Source organism: Mastigoproctus giganteus, chromosome 11 (assembly GCF_048544385.1).
Source record: "Mastigoproctus giganteus isolate SK-2022 chromosome 11, ASM4854438v1, whole genome shotgun sequence".
In the NCBI taxonomy this organism is placed as follows: Eukaryota; Metazoa; Arthropoda; class Arachnida; order Uropygi; family Thelyphonidae; genus Mastigoproctus; species Mastigoproctus giganteus.
The window spans coordinates 115,191,730-115,218,977 of NC_143585.1; the positions used below are offsets into that span (position 1 = coordinate 115,191,730).

The 27,248-nt window shown below is 37.0% G+C and overlaps 1 protein-coding gene across 5 annotated transcripts in view; it reads left to right on the plus strand.

Moving 5' to 3' along the window:
* Positions 1–27,248, plus strand: part of LOC150078364 (coiled-coil domain-containing protein 186-like) — a 334,475-nt gene that overhangs the window by 222,886 nt on the left and 84,341 nt on the right. For all 5 annotated transcript variants that reach the window (XM_090385405.1, XM_090385401.1, XM_090385402.1 and 2 more), the window contains 2 exons: positions 6,232–6,459; positions 24,401–24,576. In XM_090385405.1, the coding sequence (XP_090241531.1) occupies positions 6,232–6,459; positions 24,401–24,576 (404 nt within the window). The remainder of the gene's footprint in view (positions 1–6,231; positions 6,460–24,400; positions 24,577–27,248) is intronic.

A 27,248-nucleotide genomic window follows, 5' to 3' on the forward strand; every position in this document is an offset into this window, starting at 1 on the left:
AATATTTCTGAATTTTTTTTAACTTCCTCAGGCAAACTAGGCTTTTTAACCATTTCTGATTTCAGAATTTTTTCTGACTTTATGAAAATTTCTCATCCCTTTATATAATAAACAAATAGGCACATTATAGCCATACCAGCTTATGTGCCATTAAACCTCCATAACAACAACAGCATATAAGTTAGCATTAGTAGAGGCATTTGATGCAAGAAAGCAAGCTTATGCAGCATCAGCATTAGCCCAAAAAAAAAAAAATAATAAATAAATAAATAAAAAATAACCACTTCCACTTCACCCCTCTGTTCGTTCGAAATACCTGTCCAGCTGAGCCTTAAACTTATTTAGGCTATCAACTTCCACGACAAGGGATGGAAGTCTATTCCACCAACCAACCACCCGCTGGCTAAAGGAAAATTTCCTCACGTCTATCCTACATCTGTCTTTTCTCAATTTGAATTTATGCCCTCTCAAGTGATTATTCTGAGCAAGAGAAAGAATCCCATCAGCAGTGAGCATGCTCAAACCATTCAAGGCTTTATACACCTCTATCAGGTCACCTCGCCGGTGCCTAGTCTACAGACACTGTAATTTGCAAAACTTAAGCCTTTCTTCGTAAGAGCACCCCTTTGTTCCATTCACTAATCTTGTTGCCCTTCTCTGTACTCGTTCCAGCATCTCTACATCCTTCTTGAAATGAGGCCTCCAGACCTGTATACAGTATTCTAGGTGTGGTCTGACCATTGCCCTATACAAGGGAATAATCACCTCCTTATCCCTGCTAGAAAAATTCCTATATATCATCGACAATACACCATGAGCTACTCTTGCAGCCCGTCTGCACTGCTCAGAAAACTTCATATCTGCCTGCACAACCATCCCCAGATCCCTTTCATTCTCTACCACTGTCAGTGTAGTACCACAGAGTTGATACATTGCTCTGGGGTTGCTGTTTCCCATATGTAGTACTTTACATTTGTCAATGTTAAACTTCATTTGCCACCTCTCAACCCATCTGCTCAACCTTTCCAGATCCTGTTGCAGTAGCATAGTGTCAGTAGTGTCCTTGACAACCCTGCCAACCTTCGTATCGTCTGCAAACTTGGACATTAAGCTTGATATACCATCATCAATATCATTTATAAATACAGAAAACAATAATGGACCCAATACTGAACCCTGAGGGACTCCACTAATAACATTAGTCTACGATGAGCAGTGTCCATTGATTACCACTCTCTGTCTTCTCCCCCTCAACCACCCCTTTATCCATAGCAGCAATTTGCCTTCAATGCCACACTGCTCCAATTTGTGCAGCAGTCTTCCATGTGCAAGAGTATCAAAAGCCTTTCTAAGATCCAAGTATATAATATCAAAGTTATTCCCTGCATCCAGTTCTTTTGTGACTGCATCATAGTATCCAATCAAATTGGTCAGGCAAGACTTCCCCTTAACAAAACCATGCTGTGTCTGAGCTATAACTGAAGTCTTGTCTAGATGATCCTGCAGTGCTTCTTTAACCAGTGCCTCCATTAATTTTCCTGGAACAGAAGTTAAACTAACAGGTCTATAATTATTTGTGTCGCCCTTTGATCCTCCTTTGTGAATTGGGGTCACATTTGCACATCTCCAGTCCATGGGTACTTCCCCTGAGTCCAAGGAAGCTCTCATAATTATGGCTAAGGGTTTGCTTACTTCCTCTGCTGCCTCCTTTAATATAACTTGATAGATCCCATCCGCGCCAGGTGCCTTTCTTGTATTTATCTTCAGCAATTTCTCCTCCACTATACTCTCAGTTATTAAAAGATTCTCTAGCTTACTGCCAGAGTTGAATACACCTCTATCATTCCCCTCGCTGAATAACTCCTCATGTGTGAATGTCGATGCAAAATATTCATTCAGTTTGTTAGCTACCTGACCAGGATCATCAACAGTTGACCCATCGATATCAAGTGGACCAATCTGATTCATCGCCTTCCTTCTAGAGTTTACATAAGTAAAGAACTCTTTGCTGTTTTCTTTGCATCCCTTGCCAAAGATTTCTTGTAATCTGCCTTCGCCTGCCTAACCTCCTTTGTAACTTGGTTACAGATCAACTTGTATTTATCATAGGCTTCTGTGTCACGTGCTAATTTGTATGTATCCCATGCATTTTTCTTCTCTGCCATATGTCTCATTAGTTCATCTGACATCCACTTAGGCCTAAACCTTGAACAATATTTCTTAGTTGGTATGTAAAGCCTTCTAGCTTCCAAGATAAGTTCTTTGAATGCTTCCCATTTTGAATTTGCTGTTGGTAACATCATCAGTTGGTCCCACTGTATAGAATTTAAATACTGTCTCAGTCCATCGTAGTCGCCTTTACGAAAGCAATAACCCTTCCCTTTACCCCTAATGGTAGTTACCTCTTTGAGTAAATCCCACTTCAGCACACTGTGATCACTGCCACCTAGTGGTTCATTTACCTGCAGATTCTTAATGCATGAAGAATCACTACTGATAATCAAATAAAGAGTATTTCTCCCTCTAGTTGCCTCCCGAACATGCTGATGTAGAAAACAATCATCCAATAAATCCACAAAAGCCTTGCTAGTGTGTGAGTGACCAGCCCCCAAATTACATTCAATATCTGGGAAATTAAAATCCCCCATTATAAGACTCTCTGATTTACTGGCCCACTCTATTTCCCTGTACAGTTTCTTAATATACTCATCAGAGTCATTAGGCCTATAGCACACTCCTACTCTCAATTTTGATCTCCCAATGCTTATGTCACACCAAACTGACTCGACACTGCGCTGTCCAGCAATGTCGACTGGCTTCACTTCCTTGGATTTTGTGTATTTCTTAACTAATAGCATAACCCTTCCTCCCTTCCTACCCTGTCTATCCTTTCTGTAGACATTGTACTCCCCAAATTCCAGTTCTGCATTCCTTATATCTGTGTGACACCACGTCTCTGAAATCCCCACAATATCTGCCTTTGATGTTTTGAGCAATACCTCAAATTCATCAAATTTATTTACTAAACTCCTAGCATTGGTGTACACGCAAGTATACATGCACCTGTTCTTTTTCTTAGCTACCCTAACACAACCTATGTGTTTATTTGTACCCCAATAATTCCCAGCAGTCTCTGAAATATCCTGCATCTTATTTTCCAGGCTGCGGCTCATTCCAATAGAAGCAGTGCAAGAATCACTTTCACCTCTGCCAGTGGCTACTGTTAATCTATTAGTCCTTGTATCCCCCCAATCTAGCAGTTTTCCGACCCACCTAACACTCCCTCGATAGCATCAGCAAACATTCTTGCATCCTTTCTATTTAAGTGTATCCCATCCCTGTAGAAGCAGTCTCTCATGTTAACAAGTACAGACCAGGCTGAAAAAAATTTTACCCCTTATGCCTTGCACAATCTTTCCAGGGCCGAATTGATCGACAGGGCTCTCAAAGTATACTCCCTCTTATCGTATCTGGGCAGAATTGCAGGCACTTTCAAATTCAACCCTAATTCACGGCTTTTTTTCAACAGTGACCTGTACTTGTTAAGTAATTCCGCCGGTCTCCTACTCTTAGTACCATCATTACATTACATCTCATATTGTGAACACCTTCGCAATAAGTTGTCTGTTTGGTTATACAGTAGAGTGTTGAAATAATGGCACCCCAAATAACAGAACATTTGAGCTAATTGCACATTGAGATCGGATGTTTACATACAGCGCAGATGTCTTGCAGTGCTGAAAAAATAAAACAGCAAGTCACATGATTACTGTATTTGTTTACATTCACCATTTTGAAAGTGAATTCTGTACTGATATCAAGGATTATACTGCTATTTTACATTTATTTAAAATTAATAAATCCCTCACTATGGCTCCTTAAGTTAATAATCCTCATTCAGAGAAGAAAAGAACAACAACATTAAAGCTTAGTAGCAAACCTGATATAATCCAAACTATTATATTAGGGTCACCTGGAAAGTTAATTCATATACCCATATGTATTCCCTGGTCAATTTGCTTGTTTTGCTGGACGAAAAACCCCAGTTTCGAGGGGAAAAAACTTGCTATCTACGCCTGAGACCAACTAACTCTACCATGTAGTGAAAAAAGTCGATAAAACTTCCTCGCTTCATCAACAGTATTCCGGAACCCGGGTCTTTTCCACCTGGTGTGGGCAGAACAGTTACAATACCACTGTACTACACATGCAGACTGAACTTGATATAATAAAGAAAATAGAAAGGGGCATCAGCGGAATATAACATTGGATCATCAACATATTTGTTTTTTATGTGCAGTTAATAAAATTGCATTCTTAATCTCTCTATTTAGCCTCATTATTTCTGCATTAACTATATTACAAATACAACTTTCTAGATCAGTGGTTCTCAAAGTGGGTGCCGCTTACTCTTTATAGGGGTGCCGCGACGTCAAATTTAGCATCGGCTTACATTGTGGCCTTCGCTAAAAAAAGGTCATTGATTTTCATGCAACTGTGTAAATTAGAAGGCGTCATGAAATAATTGCTGACTGCATTGCAGTGTTTATATACATACACTACATATATGGAACAGCCGGGAGCCATCCGTCGTGTACACTGTATTTGAAACAGCACAGCACTGCTGTGAACGCTCATACTCGCTTAGCGATCTTAGCCCTTAGCCCTAAAATTAATAAAATTTCAATATAATTTTGGATTGTGTTTTTTTTTTTTTTCTTTTAATTTTGAATTAATTTAGTTTCTGGACATAAATTAGAAAATGTACTTATTGTTCTAAAAACATTAAAATAAGTATGAAAAACAATCGAATATTATTTCTTTAATTTAGATTTTTTCATACAATTTATTATTCTTAGAGATATAGAAATTGTGCATAAAATGTGGTATGAGGCCCATTTTTAAATTAAAAAATTTGTTTAAAAATCCTGTACCGAAAGCCAAATGGGTTTTTTCGTGCATTTTTTCAAAAAAAAAATTCCCGCATTGCCCTTCCGCATGCACCACCTTACAAAATATTCTGCCAGTGCCCATGCACCCAGTGCTGGGGTGCCGGAAATTTTTTTATAATGGATTTAGGGTGTCTTCACATTGAGAACCACTGTTCTAGATAATGAAAAAATCGAAATAATGGCACCTTGAATCCCCGAAGGTGCCATTATTTCTGAAAGTCTACTGTACTTTGAATAAGTAATACTTCTCCAATAGAGAAGACTATTATTACTTATTCTCAGTAGATACCACCACCCAGATGGCCGTTTCAGAGCTATTTGGCCCTTCATCAGTAGGTAGGTAAGTAGGCACCCTGGTGCTATAAAAGCCAATGACCCAATTGTGAAAATAATTCCACAATATAAGAGATGTCAGTTGGTGTTTAGTAGTTTGATACTTTATAAATATTCAAGGCTTAAACCTCAGACTACAGGAAAATTTACATATATATAAGTTAGTGCAGATGCATCGTGTCTATACACAGTAAATTAAGGTAGCAGCTACCCACCCACCCACCAATGAAGGACCAAATAGCCCCGAAACAGCAATCTGGGTGGTGGTGGTATCCACTGAGAATAAATAACAATGGTCTTCTCTACTGGGGAAGCATTACTTATTCGTAGTATAACCAAATAGGAAACTCGTTGTAAAGGTATTCACTATATGAGATGTCATGAAACGATGCCACTATAACAACTCCAGTTAATTTATTGCATTTAGGCACTATTATGCATTTGCACTAACTTGTATGTCTGTAAATTTTACCACAATCTGAGTGAGGCTTTAGCCCTGAGTATCTCTATAATTGTATATTCCATATTATTCCATTCTATACAAATGTAATTGGATTCATTTTGTATTTCTTTTGAGTAATTCTAAAATTAAAAATAAAGAAATATAGTCATTTTAGCTTTAATTTAATAATGATGGTAATAAAATAATAAAGCAATCCAAGTATAACAGAATCATATTATAATCAGGTGTGTCCTGTGGTGGGTTCCAGAAGATCTGGTTCATGAAAGTGTTCCGCCAGTTTAAAAACTTTGAAAGCATCTGCCTTAGGGGGAAAAAAACTTTTCAAAATACTGATTTAAATCAAATGGTTACAACAAATGTGCAATCTGTATTTAAAAATACAATAACTAGTATTTATATTGATGTATTTTACATAATTTTTAAGCATATTAGACATTTAAAAAATGTATGGATTAGAAACTGGTTTTTATTTTTATTCTTAAGGAACTTTCCAGGGAGCTTCAGCAGACTAAGAAGAAGTTGGATGGCTTTGAGTTGAGTCAGTCAGGGGCAACAGAATCTTTGAGTTCAAGTTCTAGAGCTAATTCTACTGGATCGCTAGATAATATAGCCAATGCTCAATGCGTTAACCTTGGTCCTTCTCCAACTCCGCAAATACCGCCCCCCGTTGCATTCAGTGGAAGTAAAACTTCAGTTAGCATACAGTGCAAGGTGAATTACTTATTTTATGAACAATTACACTGAAGCAATGAATTTAAACTTTCCTTTTCTATAAAATTCTGCAATTCATGTAGATTTTGTGATAAGTTATAAAATACCGTGACACTAAGTTGCATGGATAAACCACTAATGGTTGCCATTAATTCACACCATAAATATCAAATTACAGAATACAGTAGAAAAATTTAACAGCATATCTGTAAATGAAGAATACCACAATGTTACCATGAAGGCAGCCATCTGTGTGTTTAAACTTTTAATAACATTCATTTATCTAATAACAATGGAAAAGTCAACACATTGACTTCCTCTTGCTCAGATTAAGAACCTGAGGGGGCACAGTTTCAAATTGAGGAAAGACAGTTGTAGAATAGATGTGCAGAAATTTGCCTTTAGCCAGCGGGTAGTTGATTGGTGGAACAGACTTCCATCTTTTGTTGTGGAAATTGATTGCCTAAATAAATTTAAGGCTGAGCTGGACAGGATTTGGAACAAATGGAGGGGTGAAATGGGAGGGTTTTTTTTTTTTTTTTGGCTGATGCTTCATAAGCTTGCTTTCTTGCATCATATGTCTATGCTAATGCTAATTAAAAACTTACACACTATATGGATAATGATATTTGTCTTTAAGTTAGACATTAGACTAAGCTTTAGTGCTGATTTGTTGTTCTCAGTCTTTTGAGAGACCAGACAGTTCCCTATGATCATGTACCTACTGCAGTAATACACCTCACATCTGTTAGATAAAAGCCATCAAAACACTATTACTACATGTAAGTCATGAAAATAGATGTAGCAGTTAAAGGAGTGACTGATAAATTAAACCTGCAAAATTTTTGTGGAAGAAGATATGGATGCACCATTACTTATGTTTCTCTAAGAAAATTTAGTCATTAGTCACTCGAGAGTATAACAGACCCGTGAAGCTTAAATATTGGCAAAGTTTATTATGGAATTGACATGGATTGTGCCAGAACTTTGACATCAGAGATTTTCTCTTTTCCCTCTGCTTTCATAATTCTCAAGTACTGTACTACTATTTGTAAAGATAGAATGAAAGATGGTCCTCTACAGAAGGAATCACTATCCTTGTGAGCAACCATATTCTCATTGAGCAAATCCCATTTGCTATCACCCTGGAGGTGATTGCAGTTCATATTGGAGTAGCAGTCGTCACTTCTCTCTATCCACCAGGGACTGATATATCTCAGGCATACCTTGATGAAGTCATCTCTTAACTGCCACTCTGTTTTCCTCTTCGTTGACTTTAATGGACATGAAACCCTGTGTGAGATAGTGTTGATTTTAATGGGGGTCATATCATAAAGCAGTGTTTTTCAGCCATTTTTTGAAAGTGGAACCATTTTTTTTTTTTTTTTTTTTTTTTTTCTGTGTGTGCACCGCATTGCCCATTCATTCCTCCAACAAGCACATGACAACAAGCATATTATCTAGTGCTTCAGCTACACCATACAGTATATGGATAGTGTACTATAATATGTATGTGGGGAAATAAAATAAACAATCCCCGTATTTCTATTGGTGTGAAAATAATGAAATTTTGGAAAGCTCGATAAATCATTCTAAACGAGCCAAATATAAAATTTCATGAAACCCATACAGTGAGAATCGAATTATTACATGCAGATGGGTGGACAAGAAAAAAATAACTGTCAGATGTTATATTGATCTTATTTTAATTAAATTTGGTTGGCTCTACAAATTTTTCTAATAAGCCCAAATATAAAATTTCATTGAAATCCATGGGGGTGGATTTGGAAATTTTAAGGAAATTTGGATTGGCTCAACAAATCTTTTTAAAAAAGATCAAATATAAACTTTATATGAAAATCATCTGTCTGCTGATAGTCAAGTTTACATGTGGATGGACAGATGCGGTGGCATTTTTCCATCATCTGAAATGTATACTGCCATTAATTGGTCTGTATTTGCTCTATTCCCCCCTCCCATTGGTATTCATCTTGGTCATTAGGAAATCTTCTCATCCCATTGGGAACATCAAAGTAGAAGCTAAACAAAACTGACTGAAATGGGTGTATAGACAGCTATCACACTTCAGTCCTTCTGTGGTGAGCCAAAATTCGGTCAGTGATGCAGTAGCACTTCTCAAAAAAGTTGAGATAGCAACACATAAAATTCTGCAAACATTTGCACATTTTTCACCTATCCTGAAACATGAAAAGTGGCCCCCATTTTGGGTTAGGAAAGCCCAAAATGGGACGACTTTTGACACTATCCCACCACTGAAAATCTTATAACACTTAAATATGTCCTTTCTCAAGCATACCATTCAGAGTCAGAGGAGTTCTTAGATCCATTTTAGATCATCTATAACCCAGTCAACCAAAGTTGTTTGGGATAAAACTTTAAAAATTAATAGCAAATGCCTTCACACCCTTCATAAAATCTTCAGTGTAATATAGTTGCAGTTTATCCAACTGCAATTGCTGATGCAGTGGAGGGAACTTTTTCATATATTTCAGCAAGAACATTTAATTCCCCCAAACTCCAATTACTTTTCTGCGAAGGAAAGAAGGGAAAAGAAGAGAACCAGTTCCTCTTCAAAGGCCCTTGAATCTTATCACCTCATTTCATAAAGAGAAACTAGAAATAATACTTTTTTATTTCCAAGAATGAACACTTCTTCCTGCATTAGGATAAATCTTTATTTACAAAATATTTATATTTCCTAAGAAATGTATGTTTTGTGGTATGAGCCTCTTCCACTTCATTGTTTTCTTGCTGCCTTTGCATTCACTTACAATGTTGTTAAGATTGAACAGAACATTGTGTTTTGTTTTGGTAAGGTTAGCACAAAGTTCATAAATGATAAAAGGTTAGCTGAATAATTCATTATGAGCAGAAGAGGAATTAAGACTGTATTTTTCAGTTTGGGCTTTGTTTCTGTAGCTAGCTGGTGTATAAGAGATAGTTCCACAGGTTTGGATAAAGGTTTCATCCACAGGTCATATCATAGAGCATGTAATATGACCAGTGCCAACTGGATCCATTTTGTACCTGTGATCACCATGTGAACAAGCACCCAAAAGAGTGTGGGATAAAATCTAACAGATTAACCAGATATCCTAATTCTGCTTCCCTTACTTTAGACTGGGTAGACTTTCCTTCTGAGTGGTGATCTTTCTAGCTGCTCGCCCACTCTGTAGATGGGGATTGAAAGGTTTATGGTGTTGGTTGGGAGGTTTACTGGTCTGCTTAAAAATGGCTTCCAGAATAGCGGCACCTCCATAGCCAGGTGGGAAGGAGCAGCAGTGTGAAGCACACGCTTCTTGATTAGACCGGGGTTCGAGTCTGTCACCACGAAATACGGAGGATGCAGAAAGGTCAGGGAATGACCACCGCATATTCCCGGAGCAATATGGCCTTAGTTGCTAATGCTCCTAAAAACCAAATAACAACAACAAGTTTCCAGAATAGACTGCAATCCCCCCCCCCAACTTAAAGGTCACTGCCCAACCATGGAGATCTCCCCCTTACAGGGTGGCCCATGACAGCTGCAGACAAGTTCTGCCATCCTCTCTAGACCCCCCCCCCCCCAATACAGACAATAGATTTTGTTTCTTGAGGATTATAGAAATAATTTTTTCATAAACCCCATGTAGGTGAGTCAGGTAATAACTTCTAAGCCTCATACTACCCACCAGGTAAATTTGTACTTCAAAGTGGCCGTTGAAATGTTGGTTATATATCCTCCTTTAATTATCTCTATCTTATTAAATCTCTCTCTCTCAATTTGTATATAATATATTGTTTCCCTGTGCTGTGTTGTATGCATATTCATTTGTAATTAACTGAATGGGTATTTAATATACTCCTAATATACCCTTAAATGAATTTATTGGTATAGGCATATTCATTTGTAAGTTATCTGCCCAGTCAATTTAACAAATTGCTGCTACCCACAATCTCTGTCATTCACTCGCCAAATTCAACAGTTGTGGGCTTCTGTTTGTTCTAAATTGGGGAGGGCAGAGACTTTTTAGTATTTTCTCACTGTGACCAAATTAGTCAGTCTCTGGTGAGGGGTACTTGACAAAAATATCCAGGTTTTCATCTTGCAAATCCGAAGAAAATGGTTCTTAAAGTCAAGTGATTTTTCGTCCAGCTGGATGAAAAACCCTCTATATATATGCCTCAAGCACCAGCGAATGTCAAGAAGTCTGTTACGGTTTATCTTATTGATACTGTCACTTAAGTAATAAAGATATCTCAGCCAGTAGGATTGTTATATTAAAGTGAGATAAGCTGGTTTGTGCGTATAATAATGATTGATATTTTATTATCATAGATTTATGTATTGTATGTTGAGCATTATTAGTGTACAGTTTATTAATTGTAATACATTTTCATTAATTGTAATTGCTGATGGGTAATATTTATTCTACAATTAATATTATGAAAGAAAGTCATAACTTTCAGTTCAACTGAAACAGTTGGCTATCTTCTATCCCATATATATTTCGACTAGCATTGTTTTTTTTTAAATAAGCACCAATGTGCACAACCCTGTATTTCTGTTGATCAGTGAAACTTGCAACCTTATTTGTGTATCACTTTAATTTTTCCTTCAAACTTAATTTTTTTTCCCCCCCAAAACTAACTGTGGCTCTTTTGAAAAAATGAACATTTTAGTTTTCTTGACTGTACAGGACAGAAATTTCAGAGTAATTAAAGTTTTACTCCCCAGTCCTTCACACTTTGAAGTGAACATCCAACAGCATATCCAGTATGCGGTATGAAAGAGTTTATGCATAGGTACTGCACTTCCATAAACCTTTCAATCCCCATCTACGGAGTGGGTGAGCAGCTAGTAAGATCACCACTCAGAAGAAAAGTCTACCCAGTCTAAAGTAAGGGAAACAGAATTAGGATATCTGGTTAATCTGTTAGATTTTATCCCCCACTATTTTGGGTGCTTGTTCACCTGGTGATCACAGGTGCTGTTGTTGTTGTTTGGTTTTTAGGAGCATTAGCAACTAAGGCCATATTGCTCCGGAATATGCGGTGGTCATTCCGTGACCTTTCCGCATCCTCCATATTTGGTGGTGATGGGCTTGAACCCCGGTCTAATCAAGAAGCATGTAGTATTCACTGTTGCTCCTTCCCACCTGGCTACGGAGGCACCGATCACAGGTGCAAAATGGATCCAGTGTGCACTGGTCATATTACATGCTCTATGGTATGACCTGTGGATGAAGGCTTTGTCCTAGGTAGTATGATTGCATTGTTTAATTATATCTCGTATTGTGACTCAACCTTCACAGCGAGTTGCCGAGGTATTGCACTGATTTGAATAAGTAGCGCTTCACTAGTGGAGAATGTTACTTATTCTTGGTGGATACCACCACCCAGATGGCACTATTTCGAAGCTTGTTGGCTTACTCATTGTGGGCGGGCAGGTACCCTGTTGTTGCAATAGTGACAACCCAGTTATGAAGTATAACTCCACAAATTTTTTTTTTTTTTTTATGAAAACCCCCAACACGAAAGGTATCAAAACCTATAGTACTTAGTACCGTGCATGGGTTGAAGGAGACGTATGGGGGGGGGGATGCCGGAAACTTATATGAGAGATGCTTGATGGTGTGAGAGGTTTAATCTAAAAATATTTCTTTGCTAAATGCCTAAGAGTATGAATAAGTAACTTCTTCACTGGTGAAGCATTGCTTATTCAAAGCAGTGCAATACCTCGGCAACTCGTGAAGGTTGAGTCACAATATGAGATATATTTAAACAATGCAATGGGCCCCAGGTGCCAAACAATTCTGTGATCAAGCAACCTGCTCTGAATTAATGCTCTTTCTTGAAGAAGAAATTGTTTCCTTATTTAAAGTATTTTTAACACACAATTAACTAATCTATAGTAAAGAAATTAGCTTTACTAGATTAAGAAGGAAAGCAACCTTCTCTTTTCCTTTTCTTTTCTTGTATATATCTTAATTACTAACCTCCTAGTGTTTGGTCATGGGGTGGCACCGTGGCGGGGCAGTAACCTGAAGGGGAAAACTCTCCCTTCCAGGGTGAAATGGAGCGAACTGACTCCAATACCCAGAAATTCGCTGGGTTCATGGATCTACTATCACTGATCCAAGATATGAAGAATGTAGTTCTCTTGGAGATACACCCAAAATGACTAAAAAAGGCAACAGAAAAGACTGTCTCCACAAAGAGACTTAAAACTGACATAAATACTTTAAATGCCCCAGCATATCTTATAATGCATTCAAATGCTGAGAAATCGGTAGGTCAATTGTCACCCTTCATCATACAAAAGACTCTTGAGAGTTATGTCGGCCCACCAAAAAATGTTAAGATATTAAAATCAGGTGATATTTTAATAGAAACAGCCCATTTTAAACACTCCGAAAGATTGTTACAAATGACAACCTTTGCAGGAATACAAGTAACATTATTCCCTCACAATACCTTAAATACATTCACAATATCTTAGAAAATTGCATGGAATGCATATAAATTATCAGGTGACACAGAAGCTTATGGCAGATATAAGCTAGTCTATAATCAAGTCACAAAGGAGATTAGGCAGGTGAAAGCAGATTACAAGAAATCTTTGGCAGTAAGGGCAGTTGATGCTAAGAAAAACAGCAAAGATTTTTTTACTTTTATAAACTCTAAAAGGAAGGGGATGAATCTGATTGGTCCACTTGATATCGATGGTTCGACTGTTGATGATCCTGCTCAGATAGCAAACAAACTGAATGAGTATTTTGCATCTACATTCACACACGAGGAGTTATTAAGGTTTGAAAATGACAGAAGGTTATCAAATTGTAGCAGGGTGCTTAATGATTTTGTAATAACTGAGAGCAAAGTGGAGAAATTGTTGGAGTTAAACATAAGAAAGGCACCTGGGTTGGATAGGATCTATCCGGTTATATTAAAGGAGGTGGCAAAGGAAATAAGCAAACCCTTAGCCATAATTATGAGAGCATCCTTGGACTCAGGGGAGGTCCCCACGGACTGGAAATGTGTAAATGTATCCCCAATTCACAAAGTGGGATCGAAGGGTGATACCAGTAATTACAGACCAGTTAGTTTAACTTCTGTTCCGAGTAAAATAATTGAGTCACTGGTTAAAGATGCATCGCAAGATCATCTAGACAAGACTGCAGCAATAATTCAGACACAGCATGGGTTTGTTAAGGGAAAGTCTTGTCTGACAAATTTGATTGGTTATTATGATGTGGTTACAAGGGAACTGGATGCAAAAAATAATTTTAATATATACTTGGATTTCAGGAAAGCTTTTGACACTGTTGCACATGGAAGACTACTGTACAAATTGGAGCAGAATGGTATTAAGGGTAAATTGCTACAATAGATAAAGGATGGTTGAGTGAGAGAAGACAGAGGGTGGTAATTAATGGGTGCTGCTCTTCGTGGACTAATGTTATTAGTGGAGTAACACAGGATTCGGTGTTTGGTCCTCTGTTGTTTTGTATATTTATCAATGATATTGATGAAGGTATATGAGGCTTAGTGTCGAAGTTTTCAGATGATACAAAGGTTGGCAGGGTTGTTAATGACAGTAATGGCAGTGTGCTACTGCAACAGGATCTAGATAATTTGGTCAGATGGGTTAAGAAGTGGCATCTGAAGTTTAACCTTGACAAATGCAAAGTACTGCATATGGGTAGAAGTAACCCCGAGAAAAACGTACCAACTGTGTGGTACTACACTTAAGGTAGAAAATTACTATTACTGTGGTACTACACTTAAGGTGGTAGAAAATGAAAAAGATCTGGGAGTAATTGTGCAGTCAGATATGAAGTTTTCTGAGCAATGCAGACAGGTTGCCAGGACAGGTCATGGGGTTTTGTCAATGATATATAGGAATTTTGCTAGCATGGAGAAGGAGATGATTGTCCCTCTGTATAAGGCAATGGTCAGGCTGCGCCTTGAGTACTACGTATAGGTCTGGAGGCCTCATTTTAGGAAGGATATAGATTTGCTTGAGCGTGTACAGAGAAGTGCAACAAGATTGGCGAGGGGAATGAAGGGATCCTCTTACCAAGAGAGGCTTAAGTTCTGCAAATTGCAGTGGCTGGAGACTAGGCACCTGCGCAGTGATCTGATTGAGGTGTATAAGGCCTTGAATGGGTTGAGCACACTGAATTCTGATGGGATCCTTCCACTTGTTCAGATTACGAACCTAAGGGGACATAAATTCAAATTAAGAAAAGACAGATGTAGAATAGATGTGCGGAAATTTGCCTTTAGCCAGCAGGTGGTTAATTGCTGGAACAAACTTCCATCTGTCGTTGTGGAAGTTGATAGGTTAAATAAATTTAAGGAGGAACTGGACAGGCATTTGGAGGGTATGGTGTGATTTTTTTTTTTTTTTTTTGGCTGATGCTGCATAAGCTCCTACACTTGCTTTCTTGCATCAAGTGCCACTACTACTACTACTTCCTCCCCAAGACCAAAGGATTCATGCCTGCCATCCAAGACCAGGTAATCAACACCAAGGACTATGGGAAATACATCATGAAGTACTCTGGAGTGGTAGATGTCATCTGGACTTAGAAACAATCCAGCACATCACTGTGAGATGCAGGGCGATCACCCAGTGGAGTGCACTCAGAGACACTACCAGATCACTAGGGTAATACAACGGAAGCTTGTGCAAAAAAAATTAAAAGTTGATCAAAAAAAGTACCATATTACTAGTACAAACCTCAGGCCATTCTAGAGACCTCTCTTACAAACTATACTGAGACCAAGCCATAATAACTGACAAAACAATGTGGTGTATGGAACATTCTTATTACTGTGTCAGCCACAGACATGGTACCCAGGAGCCTCCATAAGAACTCAGCAGCAGTAGGCTCCCAACGAATACTTACTTTGAACGCTAGAAACCACGATCCTGAACACCTGCAGGATTGTCAGAGAATTCCTTGACCAATAATGTAATTGGACACAGCAACCACCCCATGCACCTGGTACCATTACCCATTGTAGGATTAGAAAAAGCCCATAAGGAGAAGAAAGAGATAATAATACTAATGAGGATGGTTTAAAGAGCTCTATAAAGGAAAAATGTTGATGTTATCTGATGAGACAAATTTAGAAGACTATCATGTCACAGTCTCTAGGCTTTGCTCAAAGTATATTTAGTTGGATATAAAGTTTTTGAGACAACAGCACATTGTTAATTTTCATTCATGATATTTTTACTAACTCAGTTTTTTGCATAAATTTGTCTGATAACATAACACCATCTCTAATATAGTCACAGCACAAATATATGAATAACATTTATACCACTCTGCATGGTTTTCGATGTTTATAAACTAAGCTGTTTTTAATTCAGTTTTTTTAGTCTGATTTCAGAAATGTTTTTTTTTTTTTCTATCATACTCGTATACCATTTTTTCACAGATTACATAAGTTGATGTAATGAGTTGTGTTAAGATAGGAGTAAATGCTGGGAATTTGTAAAATCTTCACATGTTGTTAACACTCAAAAGTTAACTTTTGAGGTTATGTCAAACTTGGACTGAAAAGTGAGTAAAATGTCTTCATGCAAGTGGAGCAAAATAAGTTTGAATTTCAACAATTCAAACTTATTTTGTTATATTTGTGGAAGTTATTGAGGGATTTTTGTAGTGCTCAAGCAAAGAAAAGATATTACAGAATTTGTAAGAAATGTGTATTGTGCTTATTTTGGAGTGAAACACAGTAACAAAAATGAACAATGGACTCCACATAAAGTTTGCCAAACCTGTGTTTGAAGCATTGAGATTCTGGGAAAAGGGGTAAAAAGAAGGCTATGCCATTTGCATTTCCCATGATTTGGTGGGAGGCCACTGTGATGGCCCCGAGTGCCAAGCGATAGTGACAAGCGATTTTTCTCTGCGACTCATAAAGTGATCTTTGAAAGTGATATAGTTCTATTTTTTGTTGTACGATTTTCTCCTGTTTTGTTCACTTAAAGCGGTTCTTCACTTAAAAAGTCTTACGTAAGAACCCAGAAAGGGAATCTACCTTTCTTTCTTAGTATTTATATTAAATACTCACACTCTACTAACCTTAATATCCGCTTGGTCACTGGTGGCACTGCTCCTGCCTCCACGTGGCGGGGCTGGTAGTCTGGGAGAAGAAAGTACTTCTCCCAGGGCTAAAAGGAGTAAACATGGATACTAATGATTTCCCACGATTAGAGCCAAAGAGCTCGCAACAAGACAACCACGAAACTGATCATGACTTTTCATTGTCGAAAAGACTAAAAAAGGATGCAAACAAGCAGGAAGCTCCAGCTTTCCTGATCATCCATTCTCTGTCTTCACAATCTGTCAGCAAGCTTTCGCCTTTCATCATACAACGATGCCTTGTAAATGCAGCAGCATCTCCAAAAATGGTGAAACGCCTTCAATCTGGCGACTTGCTAATAGAGACCTCTCTTCCAAGACACTCTGACCTCCTGTTAAAACTTACATCTTTAAGTGGAATTCCAATCCAAGTCACTCCACACAACACCCTGAATTCTTCCAAGGGAGTGATCAGTGAATGGGACCTATTGAACGTTTCCGAGGAAGAAATAATTCAGGAACTAAAAGATCAAAATGTAACTCAGGCCAAGAGAATCATGATACGAAAAGACGGCATCTTAGTCCCAACCCGTAGCATAATTTTAACCTTTAGTTCGCCGAATCTACCATCCTCGGTTAAAGCAGGCTATTTAAACTGTCGTGTTCGGCCCTATATCCCGAACCCTCTGAGATGCTACAAATGTCAGAAATTTGGCCACTCCCAGACAGCATGCCGTGGAGATGCAACATGTCCAAACTGCGGATGCACAACTCACACTCAATCTGAATGCAAGGCACAAACTCCGCAGTGTCCTAATTGCAAGGGCAATCATCCAGCCTACTCCAAAGATTGTGATCTTTGGAAGTTAGGAAAAAAAATACAGAAATACAAGACAGAAAATAAAGTATCTTTTCAAGAAGCTAGAAGACAAGTAAAATCAAGTATTCCAAAAACTACTTATGCTTCGGCTGCCCATAGTTACAAATCAGTAGCATGTCAAACAGAAGTGTCAGTCTCTCCAGATAAATCGATCGCCGACTGGGCTCGATCCGTACTATCAACTCAGCCTACATCTGAATCACAGTTAGTGGACCAAAGTAATAATACGCCACTCACAATTCCAACTCAAAACCTAACCCACAATACAGTGGCAGAAAAAGTACATAAATCAGATAGTGTGGAGGTGAAACAACCAACAAGCATGGATACAGATGATATGCCCAACCAAGAAGATTTTCTTGAATTATATGCAGATGGAGACATGGAGGATAAAAATGATTCAGGACGCCCTTCTTTTCCTAGAAAAGAAAAATCTAAATCTGACCGTCACAAACAACCTACGCATAAAAAGCAGACAGATTCAGCTTCCTCTTACAAAACCAAATAATGGAACATATTATACAATGGAACTGTAGAGGTCTTCGCAGTAACCTAGATGATATATACGAATTAATTCATCACTATAAACCTCTTGCAATGTGCTTACAAGAAACTAATTTGACATCACTGGTCTCAGTCTCAATCAAAAATTACACTGTATTCAGGCAAGACAGGACTGTGTCTAATAACGCTCATGGCGGAGTAGCGATACTCGTGGATTCCTCCATCCCCGCCAGACGTATTCCCTTACGAACATCCTTAGAAGCTGTTGCCACGCGTGTTGTTAGTGGTATTACTTTGACATTGGCTTCCATTTATCTTCCGCCCAATCATCAATATACTATTCAGGAACTTGAAGATCTTGTTATGCAGTTACCATCACCGTTTTGTTTACTAGGAGACTTTAATGCACATCACCCATTATGGGGTTCCCCCACCTCAGACAGACGGGGTAAGCTGATCGAAACGTTGATTGATAGGCAGAATTTAACATTACTGAATACTGGGTCTCCTACATATGTGCATCTCCCTACTGGCTCAATATCTGCTATAGATCTTTCCATATGTTCCCCAATCCTCTTTCCAAGTATAGATTGGATACCTCTGAATGATCCTTATAGTAGTGACCATTATCCATTAATCTGCAAAATTCAAACATCCTGTTCCTACCCAATAGAAAGTCCAATTAAATGGAAATTTTCAAAGGCTGATTGGGAAAAATACAGATCGCACATCTCATTTGACAACGATATCATTCAGTCCGGTTCCATCAATAGCGTTACTGAGCATATCACAAATCAAATGCTGGCAGCTGCATCCGTCGCAGTTCCTCAATATCAAGCAAGTAATAGACGAAAATTAAATTACTGGTGGAATGAAGATTGCAATAATTCAAAAAAAGAGAAAAACAAAGCATGGAATCTTTTCCGCAAAAATCCTACCACCCCCAATCTTATTAACTATAAACGGCTCAGAGCTAAAGCTCGCTACATCAGACGCAAAGCAAAAAAAGAAACTTGGATTAAATTTGCCTCATCAGTTAATAAAAATACCGATATCAGATTAATCTGGAGAAAAATAAAATGTTTAAACAATAAATTTCCTCCTCTATCCACCCCGCTACTAAACTGGAATGGACAAGAACTCTCTAATCCCACAGATATATCAAATGCACTGGGAATTGTATTTTCTCTGTTGTCTTCTTGTAATGCTTATGATCAATCATTCCAAAAACGTAAAACCGTTGCAGAGAGATCCAAACTGAATTACGCTGACAATTCTGCTTTATCGTATAATCAGCCATTTACCATGTTCGAGCTACAGCAAGCTCTTACCAACTCAAGAAACAGTGCTGCTGGCCCTGATGGGTTATATTATGTAATGCTCCGAAATCTGGATCAAAGATCACTGTTTTCGCTGCTCATATTTTATAATCGAATATTTTCTGAACATACCCTCCCCAGCTCCTGGAGTCATTCTTATGTAATACCGATTGCAAAACCCGGTAAAGATCATTCGGTTCCTCAAAATTACAGACCGATATCCCTCACCAGCTGTCTCAGCAAAACTCTTGAGAAAATGATACATGGCCGTCTCACCTGGTTCCTCGAGTCTCAAAACTTGATAAATAAAGAACAATTTGGATTCCGGAAAAACCGATCCGCCTTGGATCTTATGATCAAAGCTGAGTCAAATATCAGAAATGCTTTCATCAAAAAGGAACATCTCGTCATGGTCTGTCTTGACGTTGAGAAAGCCTTTGACACTACGTGGCGTTTTGGAATCTTAAAGGATCTACATTCTCTTGGCCTGAGAGGTAATTTACCATATTTTATCCAAAATTTTCTTCAACGGAGATCCTTTCAAGTTCGTTATCGGGGAACCCTCTCTAAAATCTTTATCCAAGAAGAAGGAATTCCACAGGGATCTGTTCTCAGCGCTACCTTGTTTGCAATGAGAATAAACCATATAATTGAACTCATTCCGAAAACGGTGGATTCATACCTTTTCGCAGATGATCTCTCGATTTCCTGTCATTCTCAAAACATGCATTACATTGAACGCCAACTTCAAATATCAATGAATCGCATCCTGACATGGATGACACAAAATGGTTATAGACTATCCAGCCAGAAATCTACTACCATACACTTCTGCTCTAGACGCAATATGCATCCTGAACCTGAGCTGCAATTGAATAACCATCCTCTTCCCATAACTGACTGTACTCGTCTACTGGGATTGTTCTTTGACAATAAGTTAAATTTCCAAAAGCACATTGAACATCTCCGGACTACTTGTCAAAAAAAACTGAACATTCTCAGAGTCTTATCAGCCACAACATGGGGAGCAGATCGCCAAAGCCTGCTACATATATATAGATCCATAATCAGATCTCGACTGGACTACGGTGCCCCTGTCTTCGATTCTGCTAGGGAGAGCGCTTTATCTCGCCTCAATCCTATTCAACATTCAGCTCTCAGAACAGCACTAGGTGCGTTCAGAACATCTCCAGTGCAAAGCTTGTATGTTGAAGCTCATGAACCTCCCCTAAATATCAGGAGAAAGATGCTGCTGCTGAATTATGCAACCAAGATCCAAAGCCAGATGACCCATCCTAATTGGCCAATACTCTACAATCCACAGTTTATGACCTTATACAGAAACAAACCACAGACAGTTCGGCCTGCTGGTTTGCAGAAGATTGGGATGTACACTTCAATAAAATTTTACGAGATCCTATAGATCCTGAACCTCCATGGTCTGTCATCACACCATCTTGTGACAATTATTTCTACCAATGGGGTAAACACTCTCTATCAGATATTAATATCCAGCAGCTACACATAGCGCATACTCAACGTTATCCTGACTTCGCTAAAATTTATACAGATGGATCGAAGTCCGAGAGTGGATCAGGCGCAGCAGTAGTACTCCCAGATGCTACCATTTCTCTATCTCTCCCAACAGAGTGCAGTAGCTACACAACTGAATTATATGCCATAAAGCTTGCTATAGAAAGTATTTTCCATATGTCAATTCAAAAGAGCTTAATTTACACAGACTCGCAGAGTTCTTTATCAGCCTTGCAAAACAATTCCCCGTCTACTCACCCTCTATTAAAGCTCATTAGAACAGAGTTGATACGTCTGAGAGAGTGCCAACAAAAAGTTATTTTCTGCTGGATACCTGGTCATACTGGAATACCAGGAAATGAAATTGCGGATGATGCTGCCAAACATCCATCTAGAGCAGCCCCAACAAATTTCTTAATACCGTTTACTGATTATAAAATGAAGATCCGAAGTATATGTAAAGATCGATGGACTCTACAATGGCAAGCACAAATTCATAATAAACTTTTTCAAATTAAACCTGTACCAAAATTATGGGCCTCTAGCCTCATTACTAACAGACAAGAAGAAGTAATCCTAACCAGAGCCAGAATCGGTCATACTCATTTAACTCATTTGTTCCTCCTCTCAGGGAATGACCCTCCTGAGTGTAATCATTGTCATACACCACTTACAGTGAAACACATACTTCTAGAATGTACTCTGTATCATAATGCTCGACTAATGTCATTCAGTTCTCTAGCAAGCTTAAAGGTACCATTGTCACTTAGCCATATCATAGGCGAAAAATCAAACATCGCAGAATTCTTCTCCTTCCTAAAACAAATAGGAATGTATAGCCGTTTCTAATTGCTTCTACATGAAACAAACAGGCAGTATGAACCACTTTTCTAAGTGCAATATGGCCTAAGTAGCCATTGCACTTAAAACCCCATAAACAACAACAACAACAACAACAGCCACTGTGATGACTGTCACTTTTGTTTAGTTAACGTTGAAGAATACAATGCAAAGAGTAAGAAGGGAATTGTGTATCTTAATATTCCATCTGCCATTAGACTAGTCCCATGAGGTGATAATCTGCCAATTCTATGCCCTCCACTTATATTGGAGAATGTAGCAGCAGAGAGTGCTGAAAGTGATGCTTCTGAAGACGAAACTGAAGTCTACATGCCTAGAGACAGTGAGTCTAGCTCTCAACTGTTTTCACAGCATGAACTGAATGATCTGGTAATTTAATTTACCAAAGGAATCTTCAGAACTTCTTGGTTCTAGATTTAATTCAAAAAATCTTCTAGCATATGGGACATTTTTCTCATGATTTTGGTTATATTTGTGACAGAGATACTGAACACAGAACAAGAACCAGGCCCCTACTTCTTTGAGGAAGATTCTATGGTTTTTTGCAGTAATATAAATGACTTAATGAATTATTTAGAAATTAGTTGCAATCCTAAACAGTGAAGACTTTTTATTGACTAGTGAGACTCCTGTCCACAATGGATATAAATATGGGTCAGTTCCATAGCTCACTCTGTGCATTTGAAAGAAACATATAAGAACTTGAAAAAGTTGTTGACAAATATTAAGTATGAAAAACATGGTTGGTTGGTCTGTACTGACTTTAAAGTGATAGGCATGTTACTTGGGCTGTTAATCTAGCTACACAAAAATGCCAGTGGGGCAAGGAGTAAGCACTGGGATGTCAAGATCTGGCCAAAGATGGGCAGTTTGTTACCTGAATCAAAGAATATATTTCTTAAACCACTGGTAGACCCCAATACTGCCTTACTTCCACTCTTGTACATCAAACTGTGATTGATGAAACAGTTTGTGAAAGTTTTACCTCAGGAAGGGTTCCTGCTTCATCTACCTTTGTATTAAATTTTCATCGATCACCCAAGAGAAACTAAAACAACATATTTTTGTTAGACCTCAAATTTTCAAACTGATGAGGGGAACTATGAATAAAAGAGAAAATAGGAATGGATTAGCTTCAAGTCTGTGTTGTTGAGAACTTCTAGGGAATAACAAGGATCCAGACTACAAGAATATAGTTGAAAATATGTTGGCAAACTTCAAGAAGCTGAAGTGTCAAGGTGCAGTTTTTACACTCCCACTTTGACTACTTCCCAGAAAATCTAGGGAGTGTTAGTGAAGAACAGGGTGAGAGGTTTCAGTAGGACATTAAAGGTATGGAAATGAGGTACCCAGAGGAGGTGAAATGTCAGCATGACTAACTATTAATGAATGCTTAAGAGGGACTGTAAAGTAGACGAATCTGCAAGTCAATCAAAGAGACAAAAATTTGAGACATCCTAAATCAGTTTTTAAAATGAGAGGTTGAGTGTTTAGTGGACATTTTACCACACTGCCCATTTTTAATAGTGTTTTCAACGTATTTAAATGTAAGTCTGGTAAAAGTAGCATTTTGTTATAATTTCAGTGCACAAATTCTGCCAAAATTAATAAAAATTTATGAAAAATCAAATTTTATTTGTGATTTTTGAAGAAATCTGATGTGATAGAAAGAAATGGAAGTCATTTTTGAAATCAGCCTTAGAAAATTATTCAAAATCAACCCTTTTTTGAGAAAGCTTCGGTGAATTTTTTTTTTTTTTTTTTAAATGCAAAGTAGTTTTATTTGCATAATGGTTGATTTATTTATTTTATTTTTTTTTCATTTTAATTAAAAAAGTTGGTTTTATGTTTTCCTTTCTTTAAATAATGGATGCAATATGTTTTACTATTTTGTTTGATATGAAGATTTCTTTGGTTCTTTTCAGTAATATATTTTAATTCTTTTCGGTCACTAGCCCTTCCTTCTGTATTTATTCTAGTCTCTGGTTTACAGTTAATTTCGAATTGAAATGGTTGTGCCCAGAATATTTATTAAGAGGTGTAAAAATGTCTGTTCGTTTGGTCTTTTTGTTTTCACCTATCTCTTTGCTGATGAAGACCTAAAACAAGAGCTGAAACAGTTGTATGAGGAGTGATAGTAGGTTTACATGTTTTGTTAACTGTTCATAACTTGGTTATTTCGTGTTCCTGATTTAGTGAGTTTCAATCTCTAGGCCTTGTCCAAAGTATATTTAGTTGGATATAAAGTTTTTGATATAACAACACATTGTGAATTCTTATCTAGACACTGTTGCTGAACTTATGCTGAACTCAAATTCAAGAAGTAATCAGAATGACTTTGGAAATGATCTGACAAGCAGTGTACAATATATGCTTAAGACCAGAATACTGTCTGAACTGGATAGAGTTCACTTTAGAAAAAAAAAAAGATGCTTTTTCTTGTACTTTAAGTTGGTTTGTGTATTTCTTAAAATATTTCAATGAATTTTTGAGTTTTTTTTAATCACTCATTTCTCTGGAGTACAATACTCCATAAAATGTGGAAGTGATAAAAGAATGTGAACTAAATAAAATTACTTAGGTAGACATGCTTGCTCTATATTAATAAAATATTTCACTTTACTGGAATGCTTATTCCAATTTACATTTCCAGTCTGCTTGTTCACTAAAATTTAATAATTTATTAATATATTTTTGTATCTCATTATTTTATTGCATTACATGATTTCTTTTTCTAGCGACCTTGTCAGATATCTCCACCTGTGTCATCTTCAGGACTTGATGAAGTTGACAAACAGATGTTAATTGAAAGAATTGTAAGACTGCAGAAAGTTTTAGCTAGAAGAAATGAAAAGATTGAATTTCTTGAAGAGCACATCACCCATTTATTGGTGGAGATGAAAAAAAAGTCAAAGTGAGTTTTTGTATTATTATTATTTATTTATTTATCCCTTGGCATCATGCTTATATCAGTATTAGTGACAGTAAAAATGATAGGCCTCTTGAAATTTTAATCTTATTTATGATGACTCATCCAGTTGCCTTCAGTCCTTTACTTTCATTATTCAGTTTTCTGTATTCTTGGGTTTCATTTTCAAGTGTTACCTTGTACCCGTAGCCCCACATTCTTGATCCCCCACCCACATTGTTTTCATCTACATGATGGAAATGTAAACTTAGAATAGAATAAAATTACATATGTAGTGGAACTGAATATCGAAATATAGATTGCTCAAAATTTCAATTTTCCACCCACACTGCTCAAAAATTATATATACATTACACCTACAAATGTTATGTATACTTAATTTTAAATTTTATATCAATTAAAATATTTTATCGGAAGTGTTGCCATTTAATTTGCAAGTATCAAAAAGGCTAAATTTTTATTTATTTGGCAATATCAGAATGAAAAACCCAAATGTTGAGTGGTTTTATTCTCTTTTAAGATCAACTGATGTAACTGTTTACAAAAAATTGTAGAGTAAGTTGTGATTACAGTTGCTTCTATTATACTAATTTATGTGTGGGATGGAAAATGTTTATTGATCTTTGAAATTCATTGTGACAATCTTGAAATTTTGCTCTCATAGATACTTGGCATGCAATAAGGATTCTATTCATATTTGGTTCGTTATAAGTCTATAAAGATATTACAGTTGTAAAACTTTTTTTTTTTTTTTTCATGGACCATTGCAAAAATTCACTTTTAAAGATTCTGTTACTTTAGTATAGTAACACCACAGTGCCTTGGTCAGAATAATATTTAAACATTCTATACAAGTTAAAATTAAATTTAATTGTGAGTTACCATAAGTATGGTTAGTATTGGCCCAACAACTACAGAGGAGCAGTGAGATAATTACAGATGACTTCAGTTATATGGTTAATGAGTTGAACAAGTTCTTTGTATCTGTATTTATACAAAAATATACTTTCAAAGGCGAGAAGAGTGTTAGTTAACCTAACATTTATTCAGCATTAAACAAATTTGTGATACATCAAGCAAGCACAAGGAATAAAAGTACTAAAAGAAGTGGCTAAGGTGATCTTACACACTAGTACAATATATCCTCATTAATTTGATACTGGATTATTTGAAATGCAATGTACTTCAAAGTCACTACCATTCCCTGACTAGTGATGTAGGGTTTTAAATGCATTTTTACAGATTATTTGAAATACAGCTACAATGAAATTAGAAGTCTAAATATGAAAAAAAAGACCGCTAAAACCAGCTACCAGCAACATTAGTGTGTACAAGCTATACACTGAAACAAGCACTGTGTTATTTATTATGTATAATTGTATACAAAGAAAGAATACCTATATTTTAGGATATTATTTGCTGTTTAATACTTTGTAATCCATGAGGGAAAAAAAAAAAAAAAAAAAGGATGATGTCCCTATTTTCTAACAGTACCACTCATTCAATAAATTTTGTAAAATAGCACTAACTACTCTTGCTAATTTAGATAGAAAAAGGATTAATTGAAGAGAAAGGCCTGTTATACAGGTGATAAAATTAAAATGAAATATGGTAAAAAATGATAAACTCCATGCATGATGTAGAACAAAAAAGATGAAGACCAATTTACAGATAAATTTTAAATTCAAGAGAGAGGGAATGTCACCAATAATGGTTACAGAAGATTTCAGGTTAAAATAATAATGAACACAACCTGTACAAGTAACTGAGGGCAAAAAGGGGGCTACAGAACTATTAGAAAAAGCATAAGAGCCCTTTGTAATGTTAGAGTTGAGATACATATAATGGTCTTGTAGTCACCAATCAAACGTGGGGTGAAAAATTTAAAAAAAATTGAAGTCTGCCCTTATATGAAGTGAATGAAATGATTGGAAAAAAGAGGAAAACAACAAATTGTCAGTAAGTCTCCTTTCAGATATAACTTTATGTTAACTAAATTATGTAAGGGACTTAAAGAGAATTTGACAATATGTCTCCTTTACTGGACTAAAGCTATCACAAACTGAAATGAATTTAGAAAAGAAATAACCTAAAGAGTGGAAACAGAGGTTGTGCAATGTATATAGAGAATGAATGACACTTATATGCCTGAGAAAAATGTAGGCAAGATTTCAGCTGCCAATGACCTATCTCTTCAGGGAAATCTATAAGGCAATTCAGTTGTGTCCGAGATGAGTGACTCTAGCCCACACAATATAGCACCTAGTGAGCAAACACCTTCTTCACCAGCAAAACTGTAAAATGAATGCAGGAATATGAATATAAATATCCATGGACAGTGCCTCTAGTGGGGTTAGAGCACCTAATAATTTTATTTAAAACCTCAAATATAAAAGATTGTGTGTGGCAACAAATATAAATTAACCTAAACAATATTATAATTTTGAAAGAAGAAACTAACAGTGTTTTAGTTGTCTGACGGTGCCATGGGTTCCCCCATCCATGCGAAGAAACCAACAGTGAGGGAGTTTTGATTCTGATGAAAAATAACAGATAAAAAGAAACATCTAATTTTAAAAATACAGGTTTGATAGACTATGACTAATTGATAAACAGCTAAGTTTGACAGATTGTGGTATTGAAACACTGTTTTCTTT